The sequence below is a fragment of the Lissotriton vulgaris genome, chromosome 4_1, assembly GCF_964263255.1.
Source record: "Lissotriton vulgaris chromosome 4_1, aLisVul1.2, whole genome shotgun sequence".
Classification (NCBI taxonomy): Eukaryota; Metazoa; Chordata; class Amphibia; order Caudata; family Salamandridae; genus Lissotriton; species Lissotriton vulgaris.
In genome coordinates, this window is record NC_141691.1 from 2,085,433,313 (window position 1) to 2,085,455,366 (window position 22,054).

Below are 22,054 nucleotides of genomic sequence, written 5' to 3' on the forward strand. Positions count from 1 at the left end.
TTGTTAGAGCTTTCTACCATAGTTACTTACGCTGCCTGGGTCCATTAACACCGGTTAGAGCTCGCTCTCTACATAGTTGCCTACTCTGCCTGTGTCCTTTAATGCTTGTTCGAACTTTCTACCATAGTTGCCTTAACTGCCTGTGTCAACTAGTTCCAGTTAGAACTCTATACCATTGATTATTACACTGCAGGTGCCCATTAATGCTTGTTAGAGCTTTCTGTTATTGATGATTACACTGCCTGTGTCAATTAACACCTTTTGAGCTTGCTACATAAGTGTTTACACTGTCTGTGTCAATTAATTCCTGTTAGATTTTTATACCAATAATTCTTACACTACTGGTGCCCATTACCTTTGTTAGAGCTTTCCGTTATTGATGATTACACTCCATGTGTCCATTAATGCGTATTAGAGCTCTCTGCATAGTTGCTTACTCGGCCTGTGTCCATTAACGCTTGTTAGAGCTTCCTATCATAATTGCTTATACTGCATGTGTCCATAAATGTTTTTGGAGCAATCTACATTGTTACTTTCACTGCCTGTGTCGATTAACGCTTGCTAGAGCTTTTTACCATAGTTGCTTACACTGCCTGTGTCCATTAATGTTTGTTAGAGCTCTCTACATTGTTGCTTACACTGCCTGTATCCATTAATGCTTGTTCGAGCTTTCTACCATAGTTGCTTACACTGCCTGTGTCCATTAATGTGTTTAAGAGCTTTCTACCATGTTTGCTTAGATTGCATGTATCCATTAATGTTTGTTGGAGCACTCAACATAGGTGCTTACACTGCCTGTGTCCATTAATGCTTGCTTGAGCTTTAGACCATATTTGCTTACGCTGCCTGTGTCCATTAATGCTAGTTAGAGCTCTCTACATTGTTGCTTACACTGCCTGTATCCATTAATGCCTGTTCGAGCTGTCTACCATAGTTGCTTACACTGCCTGTGTCCATTAACACCTTTTAGAGCTCTCTACATAGTTGCTTACACTGCCTGTGTCAATTAGCTCCTGTTAGAACTTTGTACCATTCATTCTTACACTGCTGGTGCACATTAAGGTGTGTTAGAGCTTTCTGTTATTCATGATTACACTGCCTATTTTCATCAATGCTTGTTAGAGCGCTCTACAAAGTTGCATACACTGCCTGTATCCATTAATGATTGTTGGAGCTTGCTACCATAGTTACTTACACTGCCTGTGTCCAGTAACACCTTTTAGAGCTCTCTACACTGCCTGAGTCAATTAGTTCCTGTTAGAACTTTATACCATTGATTCTTACACTGACGGTGCCCCTTAATGCTTGTTCCAAAAAAGGGGGTAGTGATGAACAGAGTGCCTGAATTAAGCAGACCACTCTTACCCAGTCCAAAGATCAGGGCTTGATCCATCACCGTTTTTTAGCTCACTGCACCATCCCAGCTCAGAACTTGGCCATATGCAAATTAGTCTGACCCTGGCCCAGTGCATCATGGGAACAGGGCAGACCAAACTACCAAGCCAATTCTTGTACTGGGAAGGAAACAAGCTTCCGGGGACCGGTTTCTGGCATTTCAGCCGTCTTCGGCCCGGCTTGCTTGAATCCTGATGGTGCAATGAGCAAGGGACTCACATCTGAGTATACCCTTCCACGCTTATGGTGGACAAAAATGATTCAGAAAAGGGAGTGGTGATGAACAGAGTGTCTGAATTAAGCAGACCACTCTTACCCAGTCCAAAGATCAAGGCTTGATCCATCACCGTTTTTAGCTCACTGCACCATCCCAGCTCAGAACTTGGCTATATGCAAATTAGTCTGACCCTGGCCCAGTGCATCATGGGAACAGGGCAGACCAAACTACCAAGCCAATTCTTGTACTGGGAAGGAAACAAGCTTCCGGGGACCGGTTTCTGGCATTTCAGCCGTCTTCGGCCCGGCTTGCTTGAATCCTGATGGTGCAATGAGCAAGGGACTCACATCTGAGTATACCCTTCCACGCTAATGGTGGACAAAAATGATTCAGAAAGGGGGGTGGTGATGAACAGAGTGTCTGAATTAAGCAGACCACTCTTACCCAGTCCAAAGATCAGGGCTTGATCCATCACTGTTTTTTAGCTCACTGCACCATCCCAGCTCAGAACTTCGCTATATGCAAATCAGTCTGACCCTGGCCCAGTGCATCATGGGAACAGGGCAGACCAAACTACCAAGCCAATTCTTGTACTGGGAAGGAAACAAGCTTCCGGGGACCGGTTTCTGGCATTTCAGCCATCTTCGGCCCGGCTTGCTTGAATCCTGATGGTGCAATGAGCAAGGGACTCACATCTGAGTATACCCTTCCACGCTTATGGTGGACAAAAATGATTCAGAAAAGGGGGTGGTGATGAACAGCGTGTCTGAATTAAGCAGACCACTCTTACCTAGTCCAAAGATCAGGGCTTGATCCATCACCGTTTTTTAGCTCACTGCACCATCCCAGCTCAGAATTTGGCTATATGCAAATTAGTCTGACCCTGGCCCAGTGCATCATGGGAACAGGGCAGACCAAACTACCAAGCCAATTCTTGAACTGGGAAGGAAACAAGCTTCCGGGGACCGGTTTCTGGCATTTCAGCCGTCTTCGGCCCGGCTTGCTTGAATCCTGATGGTGCAATGAGCAAGGGACTCACATCTGAGTATACCCTTCCACGCTTATGGTGGACAAAAATGATTCAGAAAAGGGGGTGGTGATGAACAGAGGGTCTGAATTAAGCAGACCACTCTTACCCAGTCCAAAGATCAGGGCTTGATCCATCACCGTTTTTTAGCTCACTGCACCATCCCAGCTCAGAACTTGGCTATATGCAAATTAGTCTGACCCTGGCCCAGTGCATCATGGGAACAGGGCAGACCAAACTACTAAGCCAATTCTCGTACTGGGAAGAAAACAAGCTTCTGGGGACCGGTTTCTGGCATTTCAGCTGTCGTTCATCACCACCCCCTTTTCTGAATCCTTAATGCTTGTTAGCGCTTTCTGTTATTGATGATTACACTTATACAAAGAAGAGAGTTTCCCATGAAACCAGAAAGGACTTGGTATAGAAATATAACAAAACAAGATTCCTTTCTGTGTTGTTTACGCTTTTTGACCTTCTGGTCTACTTTTAGTTTTTATACTACTAGCTAAACAGACAAGTTGTATAGGTACTTATTGTTACACCACACTAGAGTGACTTTCTTTCTCTAAACATTTTATTTTCATTTGTTAAAAACATTCATATAAAATTCATCACAGGGTATTTCATATCCAACATATACATTTGAGCTTTCCCTAATCTAATACAAAAATGAATCCTATTCTTATTGTTGCTCAAAACACAAACACAAAATAAAAAGCCAATCCTTTTGGCATATATTGTTTAAAATTCATAAAGTATATGTTACATCAGGCAGTCCTTTTGTCGACGCGTTTCGGTGCGTTGAGGTCTTTTTGGCACCTTCCTCAGGACAGACTTATAGGTATGAAATATTGTGCTTCTTTCTAAAATTAAATAGAAACAATTAGTATCGAATTATGCTGAGGGTTCTTATCTAGCTCTAAAGTGTGGGTCTCTCATTGTACCATATATCCCTCTATCTGTTTTAAAAGACCATCTTACTTTTATTGCTAATGCTACGAATAGGCCCTCTTCTTCTATTTGGGGGGTTATCCGTCTTCTATGTTTCAGTTTCTTTAGTCTCTATAACATAGAAAAGGCAAGTCTATATCTTCCTTTACGCGCTACTTTTATTTCATTCAGGGCCTAGCAAGATTTCTCATGTCACTTACTTAAAAACAGGAGAATCGCTGTTTGCGTGTCTTGCTTATTTTATGCGTCTTTCAATTTGCGCACGGACTTCTGGTAAACGTATTTCTTATTTATCCATCTGTTAAAGGGAGTATCAAAATCTCAATGTTGTTGTAGTTTGTTAAAGATTTTGTTTCTATATGGGTTGCACCTAACCCCTTAGATTACATACCTGATGGGTAGATTTCTTAGGTCCCTGTATTTGTCGTATTATTAGGTCTTCACCTTCTCTTGGTGTTTATTTGCTGGGCGCCCTATATGTCAGGTACTTCGTTTAATCCCAGATCCTAGTAAGGGAATACATAAGGAAATGTACATACTCATCATATTTTTAATCATATCTACTCATTTATGAGCATGTTAACTCTATTTTTTGTAATACCCATTTATTAACCGGGTATTGATGTTGCTATGTGTTCGTGCAACCAGATAAGGAAGTTCTTACATATATCATACTTTTATGTGCTTTTATAAACAAGATTCTGAAAAAAGCTCTGGTCCCTTCTTAACTATTGTTAATATATTACATTGCGTTCGGGTGACATTATTGTTCCCCCCTTCCTGTTCAGATAGACTATCTTTTAGAATCCTACTAGAGTCTATATTGGGGCACGCTGTGGTAAATGCGTGTCCAATGTGATAGAAATGTTTGTACAAGATGCCGCTTGTCACAACTGTAATATAGCTTTTCAATTAACACTTTTAGGTTAAAATAAAATACAGTTATAATAAACTTAGTCCGTTTCTTTGATCTTTAAACTACCTACACAGCGGTATGGTTACATAATCGGTCCAACGTGACTGCTTACCTAAAGTTTACCGCTAGAAGCTGTCGACACGTCCTCTCTCCCGTGGGGTGATGTATGGAGGGAGGAACGGAAATGGCTTTTTATAGCGGTCGCGGCTCTCATTAGGATTTCGATTAAATGCAGCTGCACCTCATTACGTGCCGTTCATGGGCCGGAGATTTTTATATATTTTAAGGGCATTTTCTTTAGTATATTATCTCATCCGTGTTTATTATATATATTTATGAACACTTTAAAATGCCGATAGTGAGAAATATCGTTGTTTTAATTTATAACGATATCTCTAAGAAGAAACTCCATTTTGGTAGTTTTCTTAAGGATAGAGTTGACGTGATTTACGCACAGCGGTGACTCTAGCGCCATGTTTATAGTTTGTTTACTAATGTTGGACTACATGAATCTTTTAGACGATCGTATCGCGCGCATTCATTGCTGCCTGTTTACAGATAAATACACATATTTTTATATACATTCGGATGTTCATACTGCAATGTCTATGCACATTTGATATATCTCAGTTAAAAACTAAGTTTTATTTTAATTAAGTTGTCCGAGATCTCTTGTACGTTTTATCATCAAACCTCTATCCAAAACATTTGAAATCCCTGTAAATCATAGGTTGCATTATTATTGAGGATATTTAAGACCAATACATTAAACATTTTTTGCCGTATATATTTCAGTACTAGTTCAATTTATGAAACATATTGTGGCCCATTACAATACACATTCCTTGCCATATGCATTTTACTGCAGGTTCAATGCTGATCACTCATATTGCTTATTTTATATATACCTCGATCACAAGGATTTGGTCAAACTTATTATTCATTTGTGCATCATAATGAAACAGTTCATTTAGAATTTTATGCATTTTATGCATACATTTTGAAAAAGTAGTGCTAAGTGGTCTTGAGAAAATACTCAACACCAAACCTTGGTATCCAAATAATCTATCTAAAAAAGAAAAGGAAGCATTAAAAAATCTGGCGACCAGTGATGACATAACTGTATAACCGGGAGACAAAGGGGGAAGTATAGTCATAATGCAAACAGAGGATTACGATCAACGCATGTTAAAACTGCTTGACAACAAGTCACACTATAAACCATCTAGCGCTACAGATTGGAATAATCTTAAAAAGAAAGTCAGAGATGTGGTCACTTATGCCAAAGAAGACGGTGTCATTAGTGAAGAAAAATATTGCTTCTTGACTAATGATTATCCTAAAATACCAGCACTATATGGACTGCCAAAAGTCCACAAAAGCATGGAGGACCCTCCAATGCGCCCCATTGTGTCAGGGATAGAGTCCTTAACAGAACCAATCAGTAAATACGTGGACCATTACATACAGCCTCTTGTAACCCTTTTACCCTCGTATATTAAAGACACGACTCACATGATCTCAAAAATAGAGGGTATCGAGTTTAACAAAACAACACAATGGTTAGTGTGTCTCGATATAGAGTCACTCTATACAAACATTCCGCAGCAGGACACCATAAATATGATGGAAAAAATCTTAAAAAATGATGAAGAAGAATTGGCAGTGGAAAATAGATTCATAGTAGAATGTATAGAAATCATCTTAAAAAACAAGATCTTCCTATTCAAGAAAGATTATTTTTGTCAAACGAAGGGTACCAGTATGGGAGCCACATGTGCTCCCAGTCTGGCATGCCTGTACGTTGGCAATTTTGAAAAGTTACATGTACATAATGAAATGAGCCCCTTTTATGAAAATGTGTGATGCTGGTCAAGGTTTATTGATGATATTTTCTTCATTTGGGAAGGTGTGGAAGAGGACTTAATATCATTTTTAGAATGGCTGAACTGTGGAGACCCCAATTTAAGATTTACATCCATCAGAAGTCAACAAGAAGTAGACTTTCTAGATATCAAAATGAAAGAGCAAGATGGGTTCATTAGTGTGGAACTTTATGTAAAACCCACAGACAGAAATACCTTGCTCCACCATACCAGCTATCACCCAAATTGTCAGAAAGACGGCATCCCATTTAGCCAATTCTTATGCATCAGGCGGAATTGCAGTAACAAACATTCATTTGAGAAACACGCAGATATCTTACAAGAAAAATTAGCACAAAGAGGATACCCCAAACGTTTAATCAGAGAGGGTTACAAACGAGCCAAATATTATAATCGAGAAAGCTTGTTTGAACCAAAAGATAAACAAAAAGAGAAAAAGAATGGAATAGTAATGGTGTCAGACTACAATGGTTACAGTAATAAGGTCAAAAATTTGATAAATATAAACTGGTCTTTACTTAATAAACAAGACTCAGTACCTTTAGCGAAACCCATCTATGCTTTCAGAAGGAATAGAACAATTCGTAACCAGCTAGTACAGACATTTCGTGAACCAAAATCTTCTGGTTTAAGAAACATCACAAACAACACTCCAATAAGGGGGAATTTGCCCTGTGGGACATGTTCACACTGCAGGAACATTATAAAATCAGACAAAGTTGAAGTAAACGGAATTGTCCACTGGATGAATGACCATGTCAACTGCCGGACATCCAATATAGTCTATCTACTTATATGCTCATGCAATAAATGCTATGTGGGAGAATCAGGAAGAGAAATGCGACAGAGACTGACTGAACACCGATCTGCAATTAAGAACCTCAAAAAGGGTGCACCTCTTGAGGATCATTGGATCTCGGCACAACATGGAGCCGATGAACCCAAGTGGTTCATACTTGAAAAAATAAAGATATCAGTGAGAGGAGGAGATATACAAAAGAAACGTAAAATCCGGGAACAGTTCTACATGTCAAAATTCAAGACCCATCATTCTGGATTAAATTGCCGAGAAGAATGGGAAAGATTAATTAAATAGAACCGCTAGACTCGCCTGCACCACAACATGTTACCATAGTATAACTGAAATTGCAGCATTAAATGAGTAAATCTAGGAGAGCTAAATTGGGGCCAAAACCAAACCTTTAATTGAATGAAAGGAATATCCAGGACTAACGGTTCGGTCTAGAATACAGCTTAATGATAATTAAAGATAAAGGAGACATTTTAATTCAATTTGAATTAATTTTGCTTTATGAGAATGTAGTCGCAATAAAATAATTTTTTTTTTTATTACAGATGATTCATTAACAACGTATACGTAAGGATATATATACACCATCTTCATATTGTGTTGTGTTTAACATGTACTATAATCAATAATAGACATACTGTGTGTGAATTTGTTGGTAATAGTCAATGTGAAAAATCCAAATTTATAAACACTTATGTTGCTATTATTAATGCATAAAATTCTAAATGAACTGTTTCATTATGATGCACAAATGAATAATAAGTTTGACCAAATCCTTGTGATCGAGGTATATATAAAATAAGCAATATGAGTGATCAGCATTGAACCTGCAGTAAAATGCAAGGAATGTGTATTGTAATGGGCCACAATATGTTTCATAAATTGAACTAGTACTGAAATATATACTGCAAAAAATGTTTAATGTATTGGTCTTAAATATCCTCAATAATGATGCAACCTATGATTTACAGGGATTTCAAACGTTTTGGATAGAGGTTTGATGATAAAACGTACAAGAGATCTCGGACAACTTAATTAAAATAAAATTTAGTTTTTAACTGAGATATATCAAATGTGCATAGACATTGCAGTATGAACATTCGAATGTATATAACAATATGTGTATTTATCTGTAAACAGGCAGCAATGAATGCGCGCGATACGATCGTCTAAAAGATTCATGTAGTCCAACATTAGTAAACAAACTATAAACATGGCGCTAGAGTCACTGCTGTGCGTAAATCACGTCAAGTCTATCCTTAAGGAAACTACCAAAATGGAGTTTCTTCTTAGAGATATCGTTATAAATTAAAACAACGATATTTCTCACTATCGGAATTTTAAAGTGTTTATAAACATATATAATAAACACGGATGAGATAATATACTAAAGAAAATGCCCTTAAAATATATAAAAATCTCCGGCCCATGAACGGCACGTAATGAGGTGCAGCTGCATTTAATCGAAATCCTAATAAGGTCCGCGACCGCTATAAAAAGCCATTTCTGTTCCTCCCTCCATACATCACCCCACGGGAGGGAGGACGTGTCGACGGCTTCAAGCGGTAAACTTTAGGTAAGCAGTCGCGTTGGACCGATTATGTAACCATACCGCCGTGTAGGTAGTTTAAAGATCAAAGAAACGGACTACGTTTATTTTAACAGTATTTTATTTTAACCTAAAAGTGTAAATTGAAAAGCTATATTTCAGTTGTGACAAGCGGCATCTTGTACAAACATTTCTATCACATTGGACATGCATTTAACACAGCGTGCCCCATTATAGACTCTAGTAGGATTCTAAAAGATAGTCTATCTGAACAGGAAGGGGGGAACAATAATGTCACCCGAACGCAATGTAATATATTAATAATAGTTAAGAAGGGACCAGAGATTTTTTCAGAATCTTGTTTATATAAGCACATAAAAGTATAATATATGTAAGAACTTCCTTAGCTGGTTGCACGAACACATAGCAACATCAATACCCGGTTAATAAATGGGTATTACAAAAAACAGAGTTAACATGCTCATAAATGAGTAGATATGATTAAAAATATGATGAGTATGTACATTTCCTTATGTATTCCCTTACTAGTATCTGAGATTAAAAGAAGTACCTGACATATTGGGTGCCCAGCAAATAAACACCAAGAGAAGGTGAAGACCTGTTAATACGACAAATACAGGGACCTAAGAAATCTACCCATCAGGTATATAATCTAAGGGGTTAGGTGCAACCCATATAGAGACAACATTTTTAACAAACTACAACAACATTGAGATTTTGATACTCCCTTTAACCGATGGATAAATAAGAAATACGTTCACCAGAAGTCCGTGCGCAAATTGAAAGACGCATAAAATAAGCAAGACACGCAAACAGCGATTCTCCTGTTTTTAAGTAAGTGACATGAGAAACGTTGCTTGGCCCTGAATGAAATAAAGGTAGTGCGTAAAGGAAGATATAGACTTGCCTTTTCTATGTTATAGAGACTAAAGAAACTGAAACATAGAAGACGGATAACCCCCCAAATAGAAGAAGAGGGACTATTCGTAACATTAGCAATAAAAGTAAGATGGTCTTTTAAAACAGATAGAGGGATATATGGTACAATGAGAGACCCACACTTTAGAGATAGATAAGGACCCTCAGCATAATTAGATACTAATTGTTTCTATTTAATTTTAGAAAGAAGCACAATATTTCATACCTATAAGTCTGTCCTGAGGAAGGTGCCAAAAAGACCTCAACGCACCGAAACGCGTCGACAAGAGGACTGCCTGATGTAACATATACTTTATGAATTTTAAACAATATATGCCAAAAGGATTGGCTTTTTATTTTGTGTTTGTGTTTTGACAACAATAAGAATAGGATTCATTTTTGTATTAGATTAGGGAAAGCTCAAATGTATATGTTGGATATGAAATATCCTGTGATGAATTTTATATGAGTGTTTTTAACAAATGAAAATTAAATGTTGTGAGAAAGAAAGTCACTCTAGTGTGGTGTAATAATAAGTACCTATACAACTTATCTGTTTAGCTAGTAGTATAAAAACTAAAAGTAAACCAGAAGGTCACAAAGCGTAAACAACACAGAAAGGAATCTTGTTTTGTTATATTGATGATTGCACTGCCTGTGTCGATCAATGACTGTTAGAGCGCTCAACAAAGTTGCTTATACTGCCTGTGTCAAATAATCACTGTTATATCTTTATACCATTGATTCTGACACTGTGGTACCCATTAACGCATGTTAGAGCTTTCTGTAATATATGATGACACTGCCTTTGTCCAATATTGCTTGTTAAAGCTCCATACATAGTTGTTTTTCACTGCCTGTGTTAATAAATTCCTGTTATAAGTTTATATCAGTGATTTGTTCACTGCTGATGCCCATTAATGCTCCTTAGAGCTTTCTACCATAGTTGCTTACACTGCCTGTGTCCATTAACACCTCTTAGAGCTCTCTACATAGTTGATTACACTGCCTGTATCCATTAATACTTGTTAGACCTTTCTACCACAGTTGCTTACACTGACTGTGTCGATTACCACCTTTTAGAGCTCGCTCCCTTCATAGTTGCTTACACTACCTGTGTCCATTAATGCTTGTTCGAGCTTTCTACCATAGTTGCTTACACTGCCTGTGTCCATTAATGCTTGTTAGAGCTTTCTACCATAATTGCTTACACTGCCTGTGTCAATTACTTCCTCCAAGAACTTTATACCATTGAATTGTACACTACCTGTGTCCAGTAATGCGTGTTAGAGCTTTCTACCATAGTTGCATACACTGCCTGTGTCCATTAACACCTGGTAGAGATCGCTGTATAGTTGCTTACACTACCTGTGTGAATTAATTTCTGTTAGAACTGTATGATATTGATTCTTACACTGCCTGTGTCCAATAATGCTTGTTAGATCTTTCTACCATAGTTGCTTACACTGGCTGTGTCCAGTAATGCTTGTTAGAGATTTCTACCATAGTGGCTTACACTGCCTGTGTCCATTTACAACTGTTAGAACTCTCTACATAGTTGATTACACTGCCTGTATCTGTTAATGCTTGTTCGAGCTTTCTCCCGTAGTTGCTTACACTGCCTTTGTCCATTAATGCTTGTTAGAGCTTTCTACCATAGTCGCTTACACTGCCTGTGTCCATTAACAACTATTAGAGCTCTGGACATAGTTGCTTACACTGCCTGTGTCCATTAACAGCTGTTAGAGCTCTCTACATCGTTGATTACACTTCCTATATCCATTAGTGCTTGTTCAAGCATTCTACCATAGTTGCTTACACTGCCTGTGTCCTTTAGTGTTCTTCAAGCTTTCTACCACAGTTGCTTACACTGCCTGTGTCCTTTAACACCTTTTAGAGCCTGCTGTATAGTTGCTTACACTGTCAATTACTTCATATCAGAACTTTATACCATTACTACTGACACTACCTGTGTCCATTAATGTATGTTATACCTTTCTACCATAGTTTCTTACACTACCTGTGTCCATTACCAGCTTTTAGAGCTCTCTGCATAGTTGCTTACACTACATGTTTCCTTTAATGCTTGGTCAAGCTTTCTACAATATTTGCTTACACTGCCTGTGTCCGGTAACACCTGTTAGAGCTTGCTGCATAGTTGCTTACAATGTGTGTGTCCATTAACACATGTTAGAGCTCTATACATAGTTGATTACACTGCCTGTATCCAATAATGCTTGTTCTAGCTTTCTACCATGGTTGCTTACACTGCCTGTGTCCATTAATGCTTGTTAGAGCTTTCTACCATAGCTGCTAACACTGCCTGTGTCCATTAACACCTTTTTGAGCTCTCTACATAGTTGATTACACTGCCTGTATGCATTAATGCTGGTTCAAGCTTTCTACCATAGTTGCTTACACTGCATGTGTCCATTAACAGCTGTTAGAGCACGCTGCATAGTTGCTTACACTGCCTGTGTCCATTAATGCTTGTTCGAGCTTTCTACCATAGTGACTTATACTTCCTGTGTCTATTAATGCTTGTTAGATCTTTCCATCATAATTGCTTACACTGCCTGTGTCAATGAATTCCTCCTAGAACTTTATACTATTGAATTGTACACTACCTGTGTCCATTAATGCTTGTTAGAGCTTTCTACCATAGCGGCTTACACTGCCTGTGTCCATTAACACCTTTTAGAGCTATCCACATAGTTGCTTACACTGCGTGTGTCCTTTAATGCTTGTTCGAGCTTTCTACCAGAGTTGCTTACACTGCCTGTGTCCATTAACACCTGTTAGTGCTTGCTGTATAGTTGCTTACCCTACCTGTGTCAATTCATTCCTGTTAGAACTTCATACTATTGATTCTTACACTGCCTGTGTCCAATAATGTGTTTTAACTCTTTCTACCTTAGTTGCTTACACTGTCTGTGTCCATTAATGCTTTTTAGAGATTTCTACCATAGTAGCTTACACTGCCTGTGTCCATTAACACCAGTTAGAACTCTCGTCATAGCTGATTACACTACCTGTATCTATTAATGCTTGTTCAAACATTCACCCATAGTTGATAACACTGCCTGTGTCCATTATTGCTTGTTAGAGCTTTCTACCATAGTTGCTTACACTGCCTGTGTCCATTAACACCTATTATAGCTCTCAACATAGTTGATTACACTGCCTGTATCCATTAGTGCTTGTTCAAGTTTTCTATCTTAGTTGCTTACACTGCCGATGTCCTTTAACACCTTTTAGAGCTTGCTGCATAGTTGCTTACACTGTCTCTGTCAATTCTTTCTTGTTTGAACTTTATACCTTTGATTCTGACACTACCTGTGCCCATTAATGCTTGTTAGACCTTTCTACCATAGTTGCTATTACTGCCTGTGTCCATTAACACCTTTTAAAGCTCTCTACATCGTTGCTTACTCTGCCTGTGTCCTTTATTGCTTGTTCAAGCTTTCTACCATAGTTGCTTACACTGCCTGTGTCCATTAACACCTGTTAGAGCTCGCTGCAAAGTTGCTTAAACTGCCTGTATCCATTTGTGCTTGTTCAAGCATTCTACCATAGTTGCTTACACTGCCTGTGTCCATTAATGCTTGTTACAGCTTTCTATCATGGTTTCTTGCATTGCCGGTGTCTATTAACAGCTGTTAGAGCTCTCTACATAGTGATTACACCGCCTTTATCCATTAATGCTTGTTCGAGTTTTCTACCATAGTAGCTTACACTGCTTGTGTCCTTTAGTGCTTCTTCAAGCTTTATACCAAAGTTGCGTACACTGCCTGTCTTATTTAACACCTTTCAGAGCTCGCTGTATAGTTGCTTACACTGTCTCGGTCAATTAATTCCTGTTATAACTTCATACAATTGATTCTGACACTACCTGTGTCCATTAATGTATGTTAGACCTTTCTACCATAGTTGCTTACACTACCGGTGTCCATTAGCACCTTTTAGAGCTCTCTACATAGTTGCTTACACTGCCTATGTCCTTTAATACTTGTTCAAGTTTTCTACCATAGTTGCTTACACTGCCTGTGTCCATTAACACCTGTTAGAGCTTGCAGCATAGTTGCTTACACTGTCTGTGTCCATTAACACCTGTTAGAGCTCTCTCTACATAGTTGATTACACTGTCTGTATCCATTAATGCATGTTCGAGATTTCTACCATAGTTGCTTACACTGCCTGTATCCATTAACACCTGTTAGAGAACGCTGCATAGTTGCTTCCACTGCCTGTATCCATTAGTGCTTGTTCAAGCATTTTACCATAGTTGCTTACACTGCCTGTGTCCATTAATGCATATTACAGCTTTCTACCATGGTTGCTTACACTGCCTGTGTCCATTAACACCTGATAAGCTCTCTACATAGTTGATTACACTGCCTGTATGCATTAATGCTTGTTCGAGCTTACTACCATAGTTGCTTACACTGCCTGTATCCTTTACAGCTTCTTCAAGCTTTCTACCATAGTTGTTCACACTGCCTGTTTCCCTTAACACCTTTTAGAGCTCACTGCCTAGTTAATTATACTGTCTGTATCCATTATTGCCTTTTAGAGCTTTCTACCATAGCTGCTTACACTGCCTGTGTCCTGTAACACCTTTTAGAGCTCGCTGCATAGTTGCTTTCATTGTCTCTGTCAATTAATTCCTTTTAGAACTTTATACCATTGATTCTGACACTACCTTTGTCCATTAACAACTTTTAGAGATCTCTACATAGTTGCTTACACTGCCTTTGTCCTTTAATACTTGTTCAAGCTTTCTACCATAGTTACCTACACAGCCTGTGTCCATTAACACCTGTTAGAGCTCGCTGTATAGTTGCTTAAACTGCCAGTGTCCATTAACACCTATTAGAGCTCTCTACATAATTGATTACACTGCCAGTACCTGTTAGTGCTTATTCAAACATTCTACCATAGTTGCTTACACTGCCTGTGTCCATTAAGGCTTGTTACTGCTTTCTACCATGGTTGCTTACACTGCCTGTGTCCAGTAGCACCTGTTAGAGCTCTCTACATAGTTAATTACACTGCCAGTATCCATTAATGCTTGTTTGAGCATTCTACCATAGTTGCTTACACTGCCTGTGTCCTTTAGTGCTTCTTCAAGCTGTCTACCACAGTTGCTTACACTGCCTGTGTCCTTTAACACCTTTTAGAGTTTGCTGCATAGTTGTTTACACTGTCTCTGTCAATTAATTCCTGTTAGAACTTCATACAATTGTTTCTGACACTACCTGTGTCAATTAATGTTTGTTAGACCTTTCTACCATAGTTGCTTACACTACCTGTGTCCATTAACACCTTTTAGAGCTCTCTACATAGTTGCTTACACTGCATGTCTCCTTTAATGCTTGTTCAAGCTTTCTACCATAGTTGCTTACACTGCATGTGTCCATTAACACCTGTTAGAGCTCTCTCTACATAGTTAATTACACTTCCTGTATCCATTAATGCTTGTTAGAGCATTCTACTATAGTTGCTTACACTGCCTGTGTCCAGTAACACCTGTTAGAGCTCTATACATAGTTGATTACACTGCCTGTATCCATTAATGCTTGTTCGAGCTTTCTACCATAGTTGCTTATACTGCCTGTGTCCATTAATGCTTGTTACAGCTTTCTACCATGGTTGCTTACACTGCCTGTGTCCATTAACACCCTTTTGAGCTCTTTACATGGTTAATTACATTGCTTGTATCCATTAATGCTTGTTCCAGCTTTCTACCATAGTTGCTTACACTGCCTGTGTCCATTAATGCTTTTTTTTTTTTTTTTTTTTTATCCTCATTTGCCTGGCCCAACTCTTACTCAGCCTCCAACTGCCATGCGCGTATTCAGAGTGCAGGGATTCCCCCGCACCTGATAACACGATTGATGAAAGATGAAAATCGGCAAGAGATGGCCCGAAGAGTAAAGCGGGTATGACTCCAAACTTGATGCTTTGCTCAGTTGAACTAGCCTTTGGAGCCAGTTGAAGGGGCCTAGTTCTTGGAGTTCTAAGGCATAATCATAGGACAGGAAAAAAAAAAAACCCCGGTTACTGTCTCCAATGAACCAAAAAGTCCCAGAAAGCTCGGCTACGTGAGCCCCCTGATCTCGACATGTCCGTTTTTGAGGTTGCATAGAGATATGATAACCAATTTGTATGTGTTGGTGCCAGATTTTCCATCCAGACCTTGCATATCTCTCTTCTTGCAAGCAATATTGCATAGAACAGAAATGTCCTTGCATGACCTTTGATGTTATTGTCCCATCCAAATATGATCAGGGAAAGCGTAATAGTGATCGAGATGTTAAGAATGGAGCCCAAAGTCGCTTTTACTTCATTCCAAAACTGATTTATGCTAGGGCAATCCTTAAACATGAGGATGTCCGAGGCTGCGACATAGTCGCATTTATTACATTTCTTCCCTGGGATAAATTTAGATAACTTTAATGGTGTAAAATAGGCTCAATGGATTGTAAAAAAATGATTGCGCCTTAGCCATGCAGGTTTAACGCACTCGTATAACAGGGTACAGGATTTCTGCCAAATTTCAATACACTGGGTACCGAATTTTGTGCCCCATAGTTTTTCCGGGAGGATGAATTCTCCATCTATCTCTTCCAACAGGCACCAATACCACTGCGAAACCTCTTTGCCTCCTCCTGATTGTGTTACCAGTTTTTCTGCAGTGATGCTTCGCTTCCCAAGTGTTGCTCCTGACCTGATCAGTGCTTTGAACCAGCTGTCTAGTTGTAAGTACTTAAACCTCGAAAACTCTGTACCCAGCTGGTCCCGCAACTCCTCCCAGGACCTCAATGATTCGCCTGCCAGCAGATCTCCCCATGTTGATATCCCTCCTGCTTTCAACGGGGTAGCAAGCCTGTCATCCAGGCAAAGCGGCAACCCTGGGGATTCCCAAATGGGTGCAGCGTTAGAATAGTATGACAGACCTAGGTTCCTCCTTATATGTGACCATAACTTCGCTTGGGACATAAGAATCTTTAATTTAACTTTTTTGAAGTATTTCTGATCTCCATACTTGAACATGTAGCCGTTAGTTGGTAAGTCTGCTCCAATCAGCATGGCATTAAGCATGAGACCAATTGATGTATTAGATGGAACTTTTAAAAGCATTCTTGAATGGGATAATTGGAATGCCCATGCATAGTACTGCAAGTCAGGTAGAGACAGACCCCCCTTTTCCCTCCTCCTTCTCAGTTTCTTCCATGCCACTCTTGCCGATTTATAACACCACACAAAAGAATTAAGCTCTCTCTGACATTTCTCCAACGCTGCTTTATCAAATAAAAGAGGGATTGTATTAAAAATAAAAGTAAATTTAGGAAGGATGGACATCTTTATCAGACTTATTCTGCCTAAAATGGTCAGTGGGAGATTAGACCAAGATTTTAACAATTTCTTACTTTCATTGAACACTCTCTCGAGATTAACCTGAGCAATTTTGCCAATGTCCTGCACAACCCGGATACCCAGATATCTCATTGAGTTGGTTACGTTTAGCCGTAAATCGGGGATATTCCATGTCATAATATCAGTTTTGCTTGGGTTGATCTCATAGCCCGAGATGCGGCCGAACTCTTCCGCTCTCTTTATTACCTCTGGGAGTGTAGTCTCTGGGTCCGAGGTGAAAACTAGGATGTCATCTGCATATAGAGCTACCCGCTTTTCCCACTCCCCAAACCTGAAAGATGGAATAGTTACATCCCGTCTTAGAACTTCAGCAAACGGTTCAATGTATATGTTGAAGAGGAGGGGGGAAAGCGGGCAGCCCTGTCTAGTTCCTCTCGAAATCCCGAGTGAATCAGACAGTGTACCATTTATTAAGAGCCGTGCCGATGGTGAGTGGTACATTAGTTCTATTGCGCGGCAACATTTCTCCCCTACGTTAAACTTCCTTAATACGTCCTTGAGATAGGGCCAATTCACCCTGTGTCCATTAATGCTTGTTAGAGCTTTCTACTATAGTTGCTTACACTGCCTGTGTCCAGTAACACCTGTTAGAGCTCTCTACATAGTTGATTACACTGCCTGCATCCATTAGTGCTTGTTCAAGCATTCTACCATAGTTGCTTACACTTTCTGTGTCCATTAACACCTGTTAGATCTTGCTGCATAGTTGCTTAAACTGCCGTGTCCATAAACACCTGTTAGAGCTCTATCTACATAGTCAACTACTCTGTCAGTATCCATTAATGCATGTTCAAATTTTCTACCATAGTTGCTTACACTGCCTGTGTCCATTAATGCTTGTTAGAGCTTTCTACACTACTTGCTTTCTCTGCCTGTGTCCAATAACACCTGTTAGAGTTCTATACATAGTTGATTACACTGCCTGTATCCATTAATGCTTGTTCGAGCTTTCTACCATAGTTGCTTGCACTGCCTGTGTCCATTAACACCTTTATGAGCTCTCTACATAGTTGATTACCCTGCCTGAATCCAATATTGCTTGTTTGAGCTTTCTATTAAAGTTGCTTACACTGCCTGTGACCATTAATACCTGTTAGAGCACACTACATAGTAGCTTACACTGCCTGTGTCCATTAACACCGTTAGAGCTTTCTACATAGTTGCTTACACTGTCTGTGTCCATTAATGCTTGTTCGAGCTTTATTCCATATTAGCTTACACTGCCTGTATCCATTAACACATTTTCGAGCTCTCTACATAGTTGATTGCACTGCCTGTGTCAATTTATTCATGTTAGACCATTAACCCATTGATTCTTACACTGCCTGTCTCCATTAATGCTTGTTATAGCTTTCTAGCCCGAAATGCATTGGGTTTGAAATAAAATAAAAGACTGCTGCTCTGAACCACTTAATGTATGATGATCTTATTTCCGAAAAGAAGTCTGGATGGACAGGTGGAAATACGAGAAGTTTTTGAAATACAGTATGATGAATATGTGGATTTGATGAATATCATGATAACAGTATGACAAGCCCCCTCGAAGAATTTTGCATAAACTGAAAAGAGGTCGAATGGTTTAAAAATTGAATTGGATATAGCATCCTCAAACGCAGTGCACCTGGGAGTGGGACGTGCAACCGTGCGCTCCCCGTATGTTCTTACTTGTTATAGCTTTCTACCATAGTTGCTTACACTACCTGTGTCCAACAATGCTTGTTAGAGCTTTCTTCCATAGTTGCTTACACTGCTGTGTCCATTAACACCAGTTAGAGCTCTCTTCTTAGTTGATTACACTGTCTGCTTCCATTAATGCATGTTAGAGCCTTCTACTAAGTTGCTTACACTACCTGTGTCCATTAACACCTGTTAAAGCTCTCTACATTGTTGATTACACTGCCTGCGTCCATTAATGCTTTTTAGAGCTTTCTACCACAGTTGCTTACACTGCCTATGTCCACTTACGCTTGTTAGATCTTTCTACCATAGTTGCTTGCATTGCCTGTTTCGATTGATGGTTGTTAGATCTCTCTACCTAGTTGCTTACACTGTCTGTTTCCATTTATGCTTGTTAGAGCTTTCTACCATGGTTGCTTACACTTCCTGTTTCTATTAATGCTTGTTAGAGCTCTCTACCATAGTTGCGTACACTGCCTGTGTCCTTTAATGCGTGTTAGAGCTCTCTACATAGTTGCTTACACTGCCTGTGTCCATTAAAAACATGTTAGTGCTCTCTACATAGTTGCTTACACTGCCTGTGTCAATTAATTCCTGTTAGACCTTTATACCATTGTTTCTTACACTGCCTGTGTCCATTAATGCTTGTTAGAGCTTTCTACCACAGTTGCTTACACTGCCTGTGTCCATTAACGCTAGTAAGATCTCTCTACGTAGTTGATTACACAGCCTATGTCCATTTACGCTTGTTAGAGCTTTCTACCATAGTTGCTTACACTGTCTGTTTCTATTAATGCTTGTTAGAGCTCTCTACCTAGTTGCTAAAACTGCCTGTGTCCATTTATGCTTTTTAGCGCTTTCTACCATAGTTGCTTACACTGCCTTTGTTCATTAACACATGTTAGTGCTCTCAACATAGTTTCTTACACTGCCTCTAGTCACCCTGCATGTTCCCTGTAGCCGTTTCATTATATGCGGTTGAGGATTGGTAGCCTGACTCTACTATTCAAATAGTGACTGGGGCTTGGGACTGACATCTCAATAGGAACCTTAAGGGATTGTTATCAGTCCCCTGTCCTGAGAGACACACAGATATTGCATCCAAGAGAATTTAGGGCAGTATATGTGGAGTGTTAAGCATCACTCAAAAAGTTACAAATGAAATATGATGTCACACATGAGCATTTCAATAACATTGAAATCTCACACATGAAATGTGATGACACAAGTGAGCATGTCAATAACATGGCAATGTCACATATGTAATGTGATGACACAAGTGAGCATGTCAATAACGTGGCAATGTCTCACATGTAATGTGATGTCACACGTGAGTATGTCAATAACGTGAGAGTTTCACACATACCATAAGCTAACTAAACAATGTGTAGCACCCACCTCATGTATATACAGTGCCTGTAGGCATCAGTGCATATCAGGTGACGGCTCCAACCAACACACCACGTGAGAGAGGTCTCGCTGACTCAGCCTTGTTACAGAGTGAAAGGCGCCTTCACTTCTCTAGTCTGCTCTGCGTGTGCACCAGACATGGATCCAGTATGTGTAGGCACCTGTGCACACCCTGTGACTACTGCCACCAACACACCACAATGCAGTATGGAGGGCTGCTCCGAGGCACATGTTTCATGTGCTTTGCAGCTGTGTCATTAACACATCATATTAATTGTGGTGCCCTGTTTGGGCTCAGTTAAGGTGTCATAGTAATTGGAATGCACCTATGCACAGTGTGTGTGTGTTTAGCAGCAGTGGTAAAGGTGCCATAGTAATCAGGCTGCACCGAGGCACAGTGTTTTTGTGTTTAGCAGCAGTGGTAAAGGTGCCTTCGTAATCAGGCTGCTCCTATGTGCAGTGCTGGTGTGCTTGGCAGCAGTGCCAAAAGGGTGCCATATTAATCAGACTGCACCAAGGCACAGTGTTGGTGTGCTTAGCAACAGTCCCGTTAGGGTGCCATAGTAATTAGGCTGCATTGAGGCACAGTGTTGATGTGTTTAGCAGCAGTGGTAAAGGTGCCTTTCTAATTAGTCTGCTCCTAGGTGCAGTGTTGGTGTGCTTAGCAACAGTGCTGTAAGGGTGCCACAGAAACCAGGCTGCATGAGGTACAGTGGTGGTGGGTTTAGCAGCAGTGGTATAGGTGCCATATTAATCAGACGGCACCGAGGCACAGTGCTGGTTTGTTTAGCATCAGCACCATAAAGGTGGCATAATAAGCACGCTGCAACAATGCACAGTGCTGGTGTGTTTTGCATCAGCACCATAAAGGTGCCCTAGTAATCAGGCGGCACCGAGGCACAGTGTTGGTGTGTTTAGCAACAGTGCTGTGAAGGTGCCACAATAATAAGGATGCATTGATGCACAGTGTTGGTGAGTTTGGCAGCAGTGCTGTAAAGGTGCCATAATAACCAGGTGGCACGAGGCACAGTGTTGGTGGGTTTAGCAGTGTTGTCATTAAGGTGCCTTAATATTCACAGACTGTCTTCAAGGTTCTGATCTGTTGTTTTGTGTTGTTCCAGGTGTGCCACAGTGTAACTCTGCATGTGCTGATAACGAGCTGTGCACGAACAGTGCAGGGTACGCCGAGTGCAAGTGTCAACGAGGGAAATACACATATGCAAGTAAGTTTGTAAGGTTCTTATGTATCGATGCATACACAGACTCTGGTGCATTCCTATAGTGAGCACAGCATATAACAATACCACTCCCATCAGTCACATGTGATATGTTAACACAATTGGGTAAGGCAGCACAATTTATTCCCTCTAAAATGACCAGAAAAGTTGACCCCAGCTGCGTTCTCCAGTACCTACATGAGACACATCTGATCACCTGAGCAAAAATCCCATGTCCCAGGGATGGACAGATGGCAGAGAGACAGAGCAAACCATAGGCACAGATGCCACCTGATTATGCTGTGTATGGCATCATAACACAATTGATTACATCAAGTGACGTCATTGATGACATCATCTATAATTTATGGTGAATTTATGAGGTCCGTTGTGTTTAAGTCACAACCATAACTTGATTTACACAGGGCCCCATTAATGAAGGCTCGAGTTCAGAGTGCCAGTCGATCCATAGAGGGCCTGTTCCGCTTTTGTGGTAAGATGGGTCAAAAACCGTTGCACACCTAAAAACCCTGTATAGATCTAAATGCCTATCTGTGGCCACTTATGGGGCAAGGGTATGGGGGACTGAAAGCCCTGCCATGATACAGGTCATGGAAAA

At 40.0% G+C, this 22,054-nt stretch overlaps 1 protein-coding gene across 1 annotated transcript in view; it reads left to right on the plus strand.

Annotated features, from left to right (window-relative positions):
• LOC147725086 (uncharacterized) overlaps nt 1-22,054 on the plus strand; it is a 449,247-nt gene that overhangs the window by 243,662 nt on the left and 183,531 nt on the right. Inside the window, exon 2 of the mRNA XM_086918165.1 lies at nt 21,340-21,441. Within this exon, the coding sequence (XP_086774291.1) occupies nt 21,340-21,441 (102 nt within the window). The remainder of the gene's footprint in view (nt 1-21,339; nt 21,442-22,054) is intronic.